Below are 17,414 nucleotides of genomic sequence, written 5' to 3' on the forward strand. Positions count from 1 at the left end.
AAGTGGAAATCTGATCTCTGAAATTAAGAATAGAATTATATTAGCTGGTATTCTTTTTTTTTTAACTTTTATTTTGTATTGGCGCATAGCCAGTTAACAGTGTTGTGATGGTTTCAAGAGAACATTGGAGGGACTCAGCCATACATATGCATGTATCCATTCTCCCACAAAGTCCCCTCCCAACCAGGTTGCCACATAACATTGAGCAGAGTTCCATGTTTATTAGTGGATATCCTTTACTGAATGATAATTACTTAAAGTAACAAACTGGAAACAAGTTTATAATCATTCAAATGAAAAATATGGTTGCCTCTTTTGTTACTAATGTAAATATTTGATTTTGTTCATAGATAACATATTATTCACGTGTGAATTTTGATGAAATCTCAACCAGATCCTTATCATTTTCAACTTTAAATTTTATTTGTAATCTACCCCTTTTCATTTTGTAGCACATAAAATGCTAGAATCTCAGAGAAAAATCTTGGTGTATTTAATAAAAATTCTAACTCATGAAATTTTTTAAACAGCATCTTTGTCAAAGAGAGAATCTGAAGGAGTAAAAACAAATTTGAAATTGTCATCTCTCAGCAAGCATATGATGAGGCTTGTTTTCAATTCTGGTAGAAAACAATTTGAGATTGCTAATAAAGCTTTGAATTTGTAGAGTGCTTGGAAAACTACAAAAGAAATAACCTTTAACAGTCCAATATATTTGTGAACTCTATCAGTTACAGAAGCTATGTATCTTTTATAAGATTTATTGTTTATGTTGTCTTTGTCTGGTTTTGGTATCAGGGTGATGGTGGCCTTATAGAATGAGTTTGGAAGTGTTCCTTTCTCTGCAATTTTTTAAGAGTTTTAGAAGGATAGGCATTAGCTCTTCTCTAAATGTTTGGTAGAATTCTCCTGTGAAGCCATCTGGTCCTGGGCTTTTGTTTTTTGGGAGATTTTTGATCACAGCTTCAATTTCAGTGCTTGTAATTGGGTTGTTCATAATTTCTATTTATTCCTGGTCCAGTCTTGGAAGATTGAACTTTTCTAAGAATCTGTCCATAAGATTTATTGTTTAAGAGGTAAAATGTCATTGGAAAACATAGTACAACACCAGTGTCAATGGAAAACAGTAATTATTTAATTAAAAAATATATCAGGAGATTATTTAGTTATGGCAAGAGCAGGGGGGAAATTGATATCAAAGAGTGTTAAGTAGGGATGGTAATTTTGGCTTCTAAATGAGGTAAGGAAAATGATTTTATCTAATGATACAAAAATTCTAATGTACATGCTGAGTTTATTTTGTATGCACATATATAAGTACTTTATATTTGGTTGCACTGGGTCTCTGTTGCTTTTGCTCAGCTATCTCTACTTATGGTGAGTGGGGGACTACTCTTGGTTGTGGTGCGTGGGCTTCTCATTGTGGTGGCTTCTCTTGTTGCGGAGCACAAGCTCAGTAGTGGCTCATGGGCCCTAGGGTGTGGGTTCAGTAGTTGTGCCACATGGACTTAGTTGCTCCACAGAATGTGGAATCTCCCCAGGCCAGGGATTAAACCTATGTCCCCTGAATTTACAGGCAGATTGTTTTTCCACTGTGCCACCTGGGAAGCCCCATATAGGTACGTTTAGAAATATTTTATCTGGATGTTTGGCATCCTGTGGGTTTTCTTTTTTAACCCTTTGAAGAGTCACGTTAATTTTTTTAATCAGTGACGTTTATAAAGTTCTTTGTATGAAAGTGCTGTCTATATCCTTTACCTTTTTGATTACTGAATTAGTAGGAAGTGCTTTCCCCTGAAATTCCAATTGCAGGAGTTTAGAAAACATTGATAGAATATGATCATTGTTAAGCTGTTTCCTAGTATAATTTCTTTAGAATTTTCATTGATTTAATTTGTACACATGGTTTCTTTCATGACCCAAAGTTTTAATGTTTGCTTTAAATAAACAACTTTGCAGTGACTGGTATCCCAAGCGGCAATGAGATATTCTAAATTCTACAACTGTGCTCTTCAGTAACACTTTCTACGGGGATGGAAATATTCTTTGTCTATGTTCTCCAATATGAAAGACCCTTAGTTACATGTTCTGTTGAGTACTTGAAATGTGGTTGGGTATCTGAGAAACTAAATTTTTAACTTTAATTAACTTAAACTAAAATTGGCACATGTAGCTAGTGGCTACTGTATTGGACAGTGCAGTATTAGTGTTAGTATTAATAGTATATTTGACCAGGTCTTGGCAAACTTTTTCTAAAAGGTTACCAGATAGTGAATGTTTTTGGCTTTGCAAGTCATATAGTCTCTGTTGCAAGTACTCAACTCTACTCTTGGAATACAGAAGCAGCCGTAGACAACATGGATTTGGCTGTGCTCCAATAAAACTTTATTTATGAACACTGATGTTAGAATTCTACACAATTTTCAAGTTGCATGAAATGCATCTTTCTGATTTTTTTCAACCGTTAAAAAATGTAAAACTCATTCTTAGTTCACAAGTCATACAAAAACAGGCGATAAGCTGTAGTTTGTAGAACCTTGACCTAGAGTATTTATAAGTAGCAAAGATAGACATGTAAAAGTTCATGTATTAATTTAACAAATATTTATTGAGTGACTGTCACAATGGGTACTATTTTGAGAGCTGAAAATATAGCAAAAAGCAATAAAAATTACAGCCAACATCCATGCTTTCATTAAGTTTACATTCTGGTGGGGTGGGGAGGAGACATTTTAAAAGTGAACAAATAGGGACTTCCCTGGTGGTCCAGTAGCTAAGATTCTGTGCTCCCAATGCAGGGGGCCTGGGTTCAATCCCTGGTCAGGGAACTAGATCCTACCTGCCACAACTGAGAGTTCACATGTCACAACTAAAGATCCTGCATGCTGCAATGAAGATCAAAGGTTCTGCATGTCACAACTAAGAGCTGGCATGGCCAAATGAATAAATACTTTTTAAAAAATGAAAAAATATACATCAGGTGGTGAAAATGAAGAAATTGTATGAAGAAAATTTTGTAAAGTAAGAGAAAAAAGTGACAATGAAGGGTGACATCTTATTATAGAGTAGTTAGGTAAAGCTGGTTTGATAAGGTGACTTTTGAGCACACACCTGAATGAAGAAAGGAGGTAGGGCAGGTAGCTATCTGAGGGAAGAGCATTTTGGTCAGAGGGAAGAGTAAAAGCAAAAGTCCTGAGGCAGGAACATGCTTTACCCAATTCAAATGATAGGAGAGATGTAGAAAATTGACAGGAATTATATTTCAACAGAATTAATCCACTTTGGAATTCTTCCATCATTTGCACCATATATATTAATATCAGTAAAGGGAATTAATACTTTTGTCAAAAGAAGTATAGGGACCTTTCCTTCTTAGCTTTCTAGAGCACTTTTTTTTTAAAAAATAGTTTAAAACTATATTGACTGCCAACACATTAAAAATACCCAAGTGGACCCCACCATGGAAATTTTTGGAAGTCTTTTTTGGACTGAAGTATGAAGGAACTACAAAATTATCCATTAAAAACTGTAAAACTTTTGCTGCACTTATAAATATTTAATAGGTTTCTGGTCTTCAGATGGGAATTCCTTTATCATCTATTCACTACTAGACTTCACATTTTTATAAAGATGTTTACATTCAAGAAGGGAAAATACACTTCAGTCTGCTTTGTTCCTGTATTTTAAGTATTTTTTAGCACCTAAGAACATCCATGTAGCCTGATTATAGATGGTTTTCTTTTTTCTTTTTGGCTGGGCCACAGCATGTGGGATCTTAGTTCCCTGACCAGGGATTGAACCTGTGTCCCCTGCAGTGGAAACGTGAGCCTTAACCACTGGACTTCCAGGGAAGTCTTAGATGGTTTAAATGTCTCCTTCAAATTTTGAATACTCAGATAGTCAAATCTCCTTTTTTTCTTGGAAACTGTACTCAGTTCCTTCTGGTGTTGTTTACACCACACAAAGGCTGCTTGAAAAAAATATTGAGAGCTATTTAAATGTCACTGTCAGAGAGTTTAAAAGGCTCAGGGGACTAGGACCTTTTTTCTTTAGGTCACCAAATCAAAAGCCATCTTGCTCTGTAATAACTAAAAGGTGTTTTCACATGAAGATTGTTCGTGTGAAACGTTTGAGCTACTTTTCTTTCTTTTTTTTTGTTCAGAATCCCTTTAGTGTGCAGTTAAAAGTTTCACAGTTAGCTGAAGAAGAAAAAAAAAAAAGCTTTAAAAAAACTCCCACTATCAAACTTACAGAAAAGTTGCAATACAGTACAAAAAATTATTTTTTTTTTTCCGGAAATTTTGAGATTAAGTTGCTGACATAAAGCCCTATCCACCCTTGACTACTTTAGTGTGTGTTCTACCCTCTCCGACATAACCAGGAAATAACTATCAAAATCAGGAAATTAACATTGATGCATTACTACAATTTAATCCTCCAACCCCACTCAGATTTCTCCAGTAGCTTCTATAATGCCCTTCACCTCAGGAGAATTCAGCTCAGAATCACATATGCATTTAGTTGTCACATCTCTTCCCTGTTCTTCAGTCTGGAATAGTTCCTCAGTCAGTCATGACTTTGACACTTTTGAGAATTACAAGCCAGTTATTTTGTAAATTGTCCCTCAGTTAGAGTTAGTTTTCTCATGGTTAGATTTAGATTGTGCATGTCTGGCAGGTATATCACAGAAGTGAAGCTGTATTCTTTTCATTATCAGTGGACACATAGTTTTCATTTGTCCCATTACCAATAATGATCACTTTACTCAGTACAGTGGTTGTCTACAGGTTCTTCACTATATAGTTTCTCTTTTCATCTTTGTAATAATATTTTGAGAAGAAGCATTTTGAAACTATGTAAAATTTTCATTTGTTACTGGACTTTAAATTTATCAACTACTTATTAATGTCAATATGGACTCATGAATTTATGTTTTTTTAATAGGTTATAATCCAATACTATCATTATAATTTTGATGCTCCCTTGTCTCAGATTTGGCCAGTGGGAACCCCTTCAATATAATTTCCATATCCTTTTAATATATGCTCTTGTTTCTGTGAGCACTTCCTTGCTTTCTGACACAGCAAAATGTTTCAGACTCATCTGTACTTTCCCTCCCCCAGTGCTGGAGTCAGCCATTTCTCCATGGAATATGGTTTCTATGAGTTGAGAATGATACTTAGAAGTTAATATCCGTATTCTGAAAGCTGTTGTGGTGTCTCTGCTCCCAGGGGCTCTCAGTGGACAGAGCTAGAGACCATGTGTGTTATACCATACATATACACACGTTTCCATCTATATTTTGTATCAATTTATATATAGTAGAAGCCATGTGTTCCTGCCAGTACTTCCATTTCCAATATAGGACCACAGGTTTCCATATTTATAACTCCCTTCTCTGACAGAGAAAAACCTGGGTCTCATGATCCTCATTATATTTTCCCTACTTGATCAATCCTCCTTTGTATAAACAGTCATTCACTGCCACTGCCATTTCCTCTTCAGTGAAGATTCTTACCTTGCCTCATTTGGTTTCTGACATCCTGTACTGCAAGCACTGATCTACGTGGATACCCTTTTTAACTATTGGGGTCTGACGGGCTTCCCAGATAGCTCAACTGGTAAAAACATCTACCTGCAATGCAGGAAACCCGGTTCGATTCCTGGGTCAGAAAGATCCCCTGACGAAGGGATAGGCTAACCATTCCAGTATTCTTGGGCTTCCCTGGTGGCTCATATGGTAAAGAATCCTCCTGCAATGCAGGAGACCTGGGTTTGAAAGATCCCCTGGAGGAGGGCATGGCAGTCCACTCCAGTATTCTTGCCTGGAGAATCCCCATGGGCAGAAGAGCCTGGTGGGCTGCAGTCCGTGGGGTCGCAAAGAGTCAGACACAACTGAGCAACTAAGCAGAGCTGCCCTTAATGTGTGGATGCCCTCTTCATCCCGGGCAAGTTCTGACACTTTGTCTTGGGTACTCCCAGAGAAACTCCTCACTGCATTTGGGCTCTTTGGCGCCCCCACTGTCCCTATGTGGGTGCCTTGCTCACCCTGTCTACTCCCTGAAATGAGAGCACCCCCAGGCATAGATGGCCTCTTTTCTATGCTCAGGCTCTGACTCCTCATGCTAGGTCATCCCTTACTTGGATACTTTCTTCATCACTCCAGCCCAGGTAATTCTCCTGCCCTTCTCATCCTGCTTAGGCTCTGACTTGCCAATCTGTCTGCTCTTCATGTAGAATCCCTCCTCATCTCATGCTAAATGTGCACCCCACACAGGCACACTTTTCATACTGGTTGGTCTCCAACAGCCTACCCTGGCCTGTCCCTATTTGTTGTATGGACGTTTCTTTCACCCATCTTGGGTTTTAACACTACTATTAGGCTGCCCCTTTGCTTATTTTACAAAAGGCTTCCCTGGTGGCTCAGATGGTAAAGAATCCGTCTGCAGTGCAAGAGACCTGGGTTCAATCCCTGGCTAGGAAGATCCCCTCGAGTAGGAAAGCAACCCACTCCAGTATTCTTGCCTGAAGAATTCCATGAACACAGGAGCCTAGTGAGCTACAGTCCATGGGGTCGTAAAGAGTCGGCCATGACTGACTGACTGACTAATGCTTGCTTATTTTAAAAATATTTGTATTCTTCCTGCACTTAGGCTTTGCTGCTAACATCTAGTGGGTGGTGTGTTAAACTTTTAATATTAGGATAGAATGTAAGTGCGGTGACTGTATTTTTCAAAACAAAAATTGAAATACGTCTGAAATATAGATTATTTGAAATCAGTGGTATCTGGAGCAGTTATGGGTATATGATCCCAAATGACCGTTGAAATGAAGAACAACCAAAAAATGGAGAGTTCTAGTAGTAGAGGAGGTTGGTCCTGTTGAACCAACCTTCCAGCAGAGAACAATTATAGTTCTGGACAAAATATGAAAAATCTATTACCTGCAGGCATTGGAAAATAATCAAAACCAACCTGTCTTTAAGGCTGTTTTGCTCAAAGGCAGGTCCCAGTTTTAGCATCTGAGTGACCAAAACTTGAATAGATAATCCACAGTTTTACTGGTTTAAAAAACATAGAAATCACAAACAATCACAGGAAACAAATGGGGAAATCCTAGAGTGGAGAGGGTAGAGAGGGCCTTTTGTGTATAAATGCTCTAGCTGGACCAAATCTTTAGCTAATCCTTGAACTATACTTGTATGGGTCACACCCTTCGCAGTCCATCTGAGGTGAAAGTAACTGAACAGAGATTTACACTTCTGCAAGAGTGACCAACTTGTGCCAGTTTTCCTGAGGCTGTGAAAGTTCTGTAGTCTTGGAAAACCTTCAATCCCTGGTATACTGGGACAACTGATTACCCTAGATGCTTCCCACCACAAATGAAACAGAATATGAGTTTAACTACATGCTTTAAAAAGTAAAATAAAGAAAATCTCCTATATCCTTCAAAGGAACATAACAGACTCCAGAAATTCTGTAACATATCTTTATAATTTTCAGGGTACAATCCAGAATTCTTAGGTTATTTGAATAAGCAGGAAAATGTGTCACATACTCAAGAGAAAAGGAAGTCATAGGTGACTAACCCCAAAATGATATAGATATTAGAATTGGAGGACAAGGTTCTTAAACAAGTGTAATAATTATGCTCAGATGCAAAGGAAAATGTGCTTGTAATGAATTAACAAATAGGAAATCTAGCAGAGAGACTGTGTAGTGTGCTCAGTCAGGCAATCGTGTCCAACTTTTTGCGACCCCATGGACTGTAGCCCACAAGGCTTCTCTGTCCATGGGATTCTCCAGGCAAGAGTACTGGAGTGGGTTGCCATTTCCTACTCTAGAGAGAGACTATAAAAAAGATCAAAATAGAATTCTAGAACTAAAAATTACAGTATCTGAAATATAAAACTCACTGGATAGGCTTGATAGCACATTAAGATGACAGAAGAAAGGATAATGAAGTTTCATTAATGAAAGTATTCAATCTGAGCAACAGAGAAAAGAACTTTAAGGGGAAAAGAACAGGACCTCAAGAAAATGTAGGAATATGAAAAAATCTAACACGCATGTAGATGAAGTCCTTGAAGAAAAAGGGCAAAAGAATGGAGAGAAAAGGAATTTGAAGAAATAATAGCTGAAAAATTATCAGGTTTGGTGAAAAACACAATGTTACAGATAAGGAGTTCAGTGGACCCATGTGAGATAAATGCAGATAAAATCACACCTAGGCATATAGCAGTTAAACTGCTAAAGACTAAGGAGAAAATCGAAAGCATTCATAGAAAAGGAATATATAAAGGAAAACAATGATTGAAAATATTCTTCTCATCAAAAGCAATAGAGGATAAGAAGATAGTGGAATGCCATCCTTAAAGTAACAGAAGAAAACTGTCAACCCATAATTCTATGTCAAGTAAAAATATCCTTTAAAATTTAAGGCAAAATAAAGATATTTCCAAATAAATGGAAAGTTGAGAAAAGTCATTCATACAGTTGCATTAGTAGATGTGCTGAAGAAAGATCTTTAGACTGAAGCAAGACAATACCAGATAGGAACTCAGGTCTTTATGAAAAAATAAAAGAACCAGAATAAATGCAAAATAGTAATTTTTTCCTCTTAATCTCTTTAAAATATAATTTCTGCATGGATTCTTTTATTCTCCTTGAGATACTTTTTAGGAAGGATGTAGAGAATAGTCCTGCTCTGAAGAGGAAATCAGCAACTAAGTCTTCCAAAGTGGTATCCTTATTAAATTTAGAATGCTCAGATCTGAAAAAAATTTACTCTAAAAAGCTAATATTTATAATCCTTTTTGTTTCAGATATAAAACCAAATGTGGAACTGAAGAGCACTCAAGAGCAGTCTGTGCCCACAGGTAACAACATCAGGTCTTTCCTCTCTAAAAATGTACCTTTACTGAATAATTCAAATGAAGAGGAATATTCTGATTGCAATAAAAATGCTATGGAAATGTGTTGTGGAAAAGATGAAGTTGTGTCTTCCTGACAAAAAAATAATGCATCCGTTTAGATCATATAATTATTTGACATCACAGTGCCAAACCACCCCACTCAATATTTTTTTATTTTTTCACTGTTTTTTTTATTTTCTTTAAAATTTTTTTTCAGCTGACTCATTTGAATTAAGACAGCTTTTGTTGAATAATATCACAGCTTATAAAATTTGTGCTTTTCATTCAGCAAGAGTGGTCAGCAAACTTTTTTTGTAAAGAGCCGGAGAATAAATATTTTATTTATTTGTGGGCCGTATATAGTCTCTGTTGTGTATTCTTCTTTATATTTTTTACAATCTTTAAAACTGTAAAACCATTCCTACCTCCTGGGTCTATATATTGATAAAAACAGGCCATGGCTAGATTTGGCCTTAGGCCATGATTTGCTGACCCTTAGTCCATAATAAACTATAAAAACTTAAAATAATCTATTTCCTAAAAATAAATTGTGTTTTCTCTAATGGTATACTCACTTTGTTTGAATCAAAGCTTTTACTATATTACAAAATTTATCACACAGGTGTCTTTATTTTACTCCAAGTTTGTAACCTTATGTTTTAATTGAACATGTTCCTCATATCAGTTGTTCAGACGTGCACTGTATATCTATCATTTCAGTCTTGAGAAAAGAAAACTATTGTTTAGAGCAGTATATTAGTGTCTAAGAGTATATGATATGCAGAAATGAAAAACTTTGCCTGAATCCATGACGACTACATTTTCACGACCTCTTAGTCCTGTATCTTGTGTGATATGTTTCCATTTTGCTCCTGTATTCCAGTAAAATGTCCTGTTCCACATGTTCAGTCATGCTTGGAGCAGAAAGCAAGCCACTGCAGAGTTTCCATCTCCTCTCCTATTTCAACGCCTTCTTAGTGCTGCAGGATTCAGTGTTTTTTGACTATTTGTTGCATATAGTAGGTTCTCAGCAAATTTTTTTTTAATATTAGGAAGGAGTTTGATGGCAAGTGGGTCTTTTCTGTTCATTTCTTTTGTTATCATTTTTTTTATTAAACTACTGTGCTTATATGTGAAAAAATTCCAGCTATGTCATGCCTTCTTCCTTACTTCTGTTATTATCGATATTTATTGCAAAAAATTGTGTTTTTGTTAAACTTAATTATTAGCAAGTTTGTTGTTTATTTAACCATGCTTTTATCATATCTACTGCCTTTTACTTAGGAACTCCCATAGCACTTTGTATTTCCCTTAATCTCTTGTCCGAGTCTACATTTTAGACTTATCTCTTGTCTGAATCTTGCATTGTATTTGTGGGTTTGTTTTATCTACATCTGTAAGTTACCAGCTCTTTGAATACAGGAATTATGACCTATTCATATCTGTAGCCTTGTCAACATTTAGTAAATGTTTGAAGAAATAAAAGAATTTGGGGGCCAATATGCTCTCCATAAAATTATATTTATAATGTGAACAGAAAGGGAAAATACAATTTGGTATACAGAAGCTTATAGGCTTCCTCTCAGGAAAGCATCTTTCCCAAATTGAGCTTTGCCAGTAGTCTCAGGCTCAATATTTCTCATCACTATATGTTAATATTCTTAGTCTTAACATCTTACTCAATGTCCTGAAATACACCAAAGAAGAGAGGATTTCTATCCAGAAGGAACTTGAGTGGAATTTAAAGTGAAAGAACTGTTCAAGAAAATGATGTCTAATTGAAAGGCAAATAAACCTTGGGCATATTTCTAAAATTTCACATATATCTTGCTTGGGTGTTTGTGAAAGGATATTGTCTATCACTTAGGGATTGGATAAAGCTGAAATGGGAGGCTTACTTAATACAGGTTTATAAAAATCCTTTAAAGTTACTTCATAGTTAAAATTCTTTTTATCTCCTAGAAGGTTCAGAGCTTTTGAATGACTACGATTTAACCAAAGCTCATGAAACAGAAAATGTGGATGGTACAGAAGGCCCAGCCAATGAGGATGAAGACATAGGAGGTGAGCCATAGTGTACAGACCAGAACTAAAGAAATGGTTGAGGCTCAGTATGGAGAAGAAATCAAGAAAACTTATATGTGTGGATTGAATTGGGAGGAATTCAGTTTTATTCACTTTACAAATATTTGCATTTAATAATTTGCAGTAGGATTCAGAAGATTTTGAGAAGTTAAGGTGTTTATTCAGTGTTCAAGCTATAATAACTTCATTTTTAAATTTTTTAAAATTACTTTTATTGGGGTATAACAGCAAAAGAGACACAGATGTAAAGAACAGACTTTTGGACTCTGTGGGAGAAGGCGAGGCTGGGATGATTTGAGAGAATAGCATTGAAACATGTATATTATGTGTGAAATAGATCACCAGATTTGATGCATGAGACAGGGTGCTCAGGGCTGGTGCACTGGGATGACCCTGAGGGATGGGATGGGGAGGGAGGTGGGAGGGAGGGTCAGGATGGGGAACACATGTACACCCATGGCTGACTCATGTGAATGTATGGCAAAAACCACCACAATATTGTAAAGTAATTAGCCTCCAATTAAAATAAATTAAAAGAAAAAAAACTACTTTTATTGGGGTATAGTTAATTTACAATGTTGTGTTAGTTTCTACTGTACAGCAAAGTGAATCAGTTAAATATAAATATATATTTGCTCTTTTAGATTCTTTTCCCATATAAGTCATTGCAGAGTATTTAGTAGAGTTCCCTGTGCTAACAGTACGTTCTTATTAGTTATCTATTTTATATCTAGTAGTGTGCATATGTAAATCTCAATCTCCCAATTTATCCCTCCCCTCTTTCCCCTCAGTAACCATAAGTTTGTTTTCTATGTTTGTGACTCTGTTTCTGATTTGTAAATAAATTCATTTGTAACATTTTTAAGATTTCACATATAAGTGATATCATATGATATTTGTCTTTCTATCTGACTTATTTCACTCAGTATGACAATCTCCAGGTCCATCCATGTTGTTGCAAATGGCATTATTTCATTCCTTTTTATGGCTGAGTAATATTCCATTGTATATATGCACCATATCTTCTTTATTCATTCATCTGTGATGGTCATTTAGCTTGCTTCCATGTCCTAACTATTATAAATAGTGCTGCAATGAACTTTGGGTTTCGTGTATCTTTATAATTTATGGTTTTCTCTGAGTATATGCCTGGGAATGAGATTGCTATATCATATAGTAGCTATATTTTTTGTTTTTTTGAGGAACTTCCATAGTCTTTTTTATAGTGACTGTACCTATTTATATTCCCACCAATAGCGTAAGAGGTATCCCTTTTTTCCACACCCTCTCTAGCATTTATTGTTTGTAGGTTTTTTAATGATGGCCATTCTGACCAGTGTGAGGTGGTACCTTATTGTAGTTTTGATTTGCGTTTCTCTAATAATCAGTGATGTTGAGCATCTCTTCATGTGCTTTTTTGGTCACCTGTATGTCTTCTTTGGAGAAATGTCTACTTAGATCTTTAGCCCTTATTTTGATTGAATTAATTGCTTTTTTGATATTGAGCTGCATGAGCTGTTTGTATATATTGGAGATTAATCTCTCGTTGGTCACTTTGCAAATACTTTTCCCATTCTGTTGGTTGTCTTTTCATATTTCATTTTTAAAAATAACATGTTTATTTTACTCTTTTCTGTTATTAAAGTAATACATGTTCATGATAGAAAGTTTGTCTAGGATGTTTTCCACTAGTTCTCTAGGTACCAACTAGTCATCCAACAATTCAATTCAATTTTTATGCTAATTTCTAGAATTATCACAGAACTCATAGAACTCAGTCCCACAAGACTGCCCTCACTCAGACTTCAGTTGAAAGTTCCAGGTCCCCAGGTTACCTGCCCTTCTGTCCAACTTGACTACAAATTTAGGATTTCCCACACCACCCTCCCTTCAGGTTTGATCCTTTGCTAGAATGACTCACAGAACTTAGGAAAACACTTTACATACTATTACTGGTTTATCATAAAGAACACAACTCAGGAATAGCCAAATGGAAGAGGTACATAGGGCAAGTTATGTGGTGGGGAGTGCAAAGCTTCCATGCCCTCCCTAGGCAAACCACCCTCTCAACAGCTTGATGTCATCACCAGACACTCTCTGAATCGTACAGTTCAAAAGTATTGTAGAGCTCAATCTCCAGTTCCCTTCCTGGAGGTTGGTGGGTGACATTGAAAGTTCCAGTCCTCTAATCACTTGGTGTTTCTGGTGACCAACCCATCCTTAGGCTATTTAGGGGCTGCAACCTAAGTTACTTCAGTAGCATAAACTCAGGTGTTATTGAAAGGGGCTTATTATGAATAACAAAAGACATTCTTATCACTCAGGGAATTCCAAGGGTTTTAGGAACTTCAAATAGATGGGGAAACAATGGAAACAGTGAGAGAATTTATTTGGGGGGGCTCCAAAATCACTGCAGATGGTGACTGCAGCCATGACATTAAAAGACGCTTGCTCCTTGAAAGAAAAGTTATGACTAACCTAGACTGCCTACTAAAAAACAGAGACGTTACTTTGCCAACAAAGGTCCATCTAGTCAAAGCTGTGGTTTTCCAGTAGTCATGTACGGATGTGATAGTTGGACTATAAAGAAAGCTGAGCACGGAAGAATTGATGCTTTTGAACTGTGGTGCTGGAGAAGGCTCTTGAGAGTCCCTTGGACAGCTAGGAGATCCAACCAACCCATCCTAAAGGAAATCAGTCCTGAATATTTATTAGAAGGACTGATGCTGAAGCTGAAATTCCAATACTTTGGCCACCTGATGGGAAGAACTGACTCATTTGAAAAGACCCTGATGCTGGTAAAGATTGAAGGCAGGAGGAGAAGGGGACAACAGAGGATGAGATGGTTGGATGGCACCATCGACTCAATGGACATGAGTTTGAGTAAACTCTGGGAGTTGGTGATGGACAGGGAGGCCTGGTGTGCTGCAGTCCAGGGGTCCCAAAGAGACAGACATGACTGAGTGACTTAACTCAACTGAACTAGGAACTTCATACCAGGAACCTGGGACAAAGACCAAATGTATATTTTGTCACCCTCACTAATCTCTTATAGCAAAAGCATCATATAAGTTGAAAGATACTGGTACATCACTAGAGTCACATTCAGTCATTAATTAGTCTAGTCCATCATCCTATCATATGAAAATGTCTTCAAGGGTGAGACCACTCAGATTTGTGTGCTTCCATTTGATCTTGTCAAGTCCCAAAGGCACAAGTAGTCTCAGCAATACATGGTTTCATCTTTTCAAGCATCTGGTGTAATTGAGCTAAAGTGAAAGTTGCTCAGTTGAGTCCGACTCTTTGTGACCCCATGGTCTGTAGCCTGCCAGGCTCCTCTGTCCATGGAATTCTCCAGGCTAGAATACTGGAGTGAGTTACCTTCTCCGGGGATCTTTGCAACCCAGGTATTGAACTCAGCTGTCCCGCATTGCAGGCGGATTCTTTACCTTCTGAGCCACCAGGGAAGCCCACAATTGAGCTAAAAGATAGTAGTATTCCCTTACTCTGAGCCTCTGTTGAAATTGTAATATGATATTAGATTTCCTTTGTTTGCATAGCCCATTGATTCATTCCTTTACCCTGAACTACTGTTCTTCCTTCTCTCCATTTATTTATACCTAAACTTTTCCACATTTGGAAGGAACTTTAGATTTAGCAACTGTGCTGTTCTAGATTTCAGGCAACATACTAGTGTAGTAAGTGCCTCCCCTTCAGTTCATTTCTATTCATATAGGGTAGAATTACTTAGCTGCATAACTACTGGGCTATTTTTTTTTTTACCACCAGCCAATAGCTACTTTCAAGTGTTAACCTTGATTTTGTCAAATAGAATGAAGGCACTACCTGCCCTGCCAGGCCTTTAGCAATTCTGACATAAATGTGTAAACTATAGTTACAATTTCTTGCCTAGGAATCATCCCTGTTTCTGGCACTTGTAGTTACATCCCTGGTCCTGTGACCACAGGGCGTCAGATTGGAAAGAGAAAGTTGAGGTATATGGAGAAGAAAAGAAAAAGTATATTTATCATACCAAGATCCTCTCTCCTTGGAAAGAATCATATAGTCAGACCATCATCTTCCTCTCATGAAAAAAAAATTGCATAGTCATACCAGCAGCCTCTCACCACCCTCTCTTCCCCTGAAAAACAGAGGGATCCATCTAGTGGGAACAATGCTGCCTTAGATCCTATTATGTTGAGTGTCTTTTTTTAATGTTTTAATTTATTAAAATTTTTTTGTTGTGGTAAAAGTCGCATAATATAAAACATACTACTTTAACCATATTTAATTATACAGTTTAGTAGCACCAAGTGCATTCACATTGTTGTGCAACTGTCACCATCATCCATCTCCTGAATTTTTTACCTTCCTAAATTGAGACTTCTGTCCCCATTAAATACTAACTCCCCGTTCCCCCTCCCCACCCTCTACCCCCCAGCCCCTTCTGTCTCCCAACATACTATCTGACTCCATGAATTTGACTATTCTAGGTGTCTTGTGTAGATGGAATCAAATAGTGTTTGTCTGCACCTGATGTATATTGGAATGCATTTTAAGGTCAACTTAAAACTTAGTATATATCCTACAAACAGATTGTACCTTCTTTTTTTTTAAACTCCTGAAAACACGTTAACCAACCCTTCATGCCTCCATCTCCCCCTGTTTTAAACAAGGAGTATTTCAAATGCTTGTTCCAATTTTCTATGAAACTTATTCTGAGAAGAATCTCTCTGACTACTCATTATTTGGCATTATGAGCTGTAAAGTGTGTTCCTTTCTCTGATAAAATGTGATTTGATGATCCAAATGGGTTCAATATCTTCTATTCCGATTCTTTTATAGTACTTGAACTCTTTGCATCTACCACCAGGTAAGCATAACTCAGTATTGAGTCAATGTCTATTCTGTCAAAACCCATTTGTAGCCCTACTGGGTCTACTGACAGTGGTTCAGTGTAATCCACTTACCAGTTATGCTTGGGGTGTTCCCCCTGAGGAATCCCCCCATAGTCATCTGCAGCCTCTGTTTCTCTTGTTGGCATACTGAACCGTTCTTGTTGGCATTTTGAGCTTCAAAGGGTGCAAAAGGAATATGTCCTGATTCAGCCCTCTGCACTACTTTGGTCCCCAAATGTCTATTCATTTCATGGACCCAGGTTGCCATCTCAAGCTAATATACCACGATATCCATGGATGACTGATCATCATCTAGTCTGGAAGGAGGTTCTTCTGTTGAACATCAACCTGTCCTACTTTAATGTACTCTCCAGTTTCCACAGTGATTTCTGTAGGGTTCTACTCCATGTGGGCATCCCTTTAATAGGCTAGATTTCTATTGCCTTCTGCCTATCAATATGGCCAGGTCATTGACCGTCACTCATGAGTCAGGTAAAAACCAAAACATAGAGGCTTTCATTATTGTTCAATTCTTCCACCACTGCTAGGAAAGCAGCATGTAATTCATCCCACCAAACTGATTTGTTTTTACCTTCTTCAATCAGAAGATTGAAGAAGGTCTTTCAAATAGGATATTGGCTATTTACCTTGGACTGCCATCCATACATCAAGCAGACCTTTGCTGGTCAGTCAAGAGCTGTTTGGGCTTCCCAAGTGGTGCTAGTGGTAAAGAATCTTATGATACAGGAGTCATAAGAGACTTGGGTTCAATCCCTGGGTCTGGAACATCTCCTGGAGTAGGTACTGGCAGCCCACTCCAGTATTCTTGCCTGGAAAATTCCTTGAACAGAAGAGCCTAGTGGGGGCTGCAAAGAGTCAGACACAACTGAGCGACTGAACATAAGAACTGTTTATAGGGGAAAGAGACTCACAGACATAGAGAACAAATTAATGGTTGCTGGGGTTGGGGCAGGGAGAGGATACTGGTAAGGGATAGTTTGGGATGGACCTGTATACTCTGCTATATTTAAAGTGGATAACCAACAGGGATCTACTGTATAGCACATGGAACTCTGCTCAATGTTATGTGGCAGGTTGGATGGGAGGGGAGTTTGCGGGAGAATGGATATATGTATATGTATGACTGAGTCCCTTTGCTGTCCACATGAAACTATCACAACATTGTTAACTGGCTATACCCCAATAAAAAATAAAAAGCTTTAAAAAAAAGAGCAGTTTATAGGGCACTGTCCAAGTGATGATAGAATCTGGCAGCTCCTTACACAGTTCCAAAGTCAGTCCTAGTAGAAAAGAGGCTCCCTGCTTGTGTCTCCAGCTTGCATTCTCTTGTAGCATAATCCTGTGTAAGCCATTTCCATTTTCTTTTGAAACTCTTCTGGGCATTGCCCTCCTCAGTAGAGCATTTTTCTGACACCATCTAAGATACCATGGGTATTTCAGATATTGAGATTATTGTTTGTCCTGCAGTCATTGGGGCAGTTTCAATTAATGTCTGA

At 37.4% G+C, this 17,414-nt stretch overlaps 1 protein-coding gene across 1 annotated transcript in view; it reads left to right on the top strand.

Annotated features, from left to right (window-relative positions):
* IKZF3 (IKAROS family zinc finger 3) overlaps window positions 1-17,414 on the top strand; it is an 86,842-nt gene that overhangs the window by 13,661 nt on the left and 55,767 nt on the right. Inside the window, exons 2-3 of the mRNA XM_065909020.1 lie at window positions 8,825-8,878; window positions 10,877-10,978. Of these exons, the coding sequence (XP_065765092.1) occupies window positions 8,825-8,878; window positions 10,877-10,978 (156 nt within the window). The remainder of the gene's footprint in view (window positions 1-8,824; window positions 8,879-10,876; window positions 10,979-17,414) is intronic.

The sequence above is a fragment of the Muntiacus reevesi genome, chromosome 18 (assembly GCF_963930625.1).
Source record: "Muntiacus reevesi chromosome 18, mMunRee1.1, whole genome shotgun sequence".
Taxonomy (NCBI): Eukaryota; Metazoa; Chordata; class Mammalia; order Artiodactyla; family Cervidae; genus Muntiacus; species Muntiacus reevesi.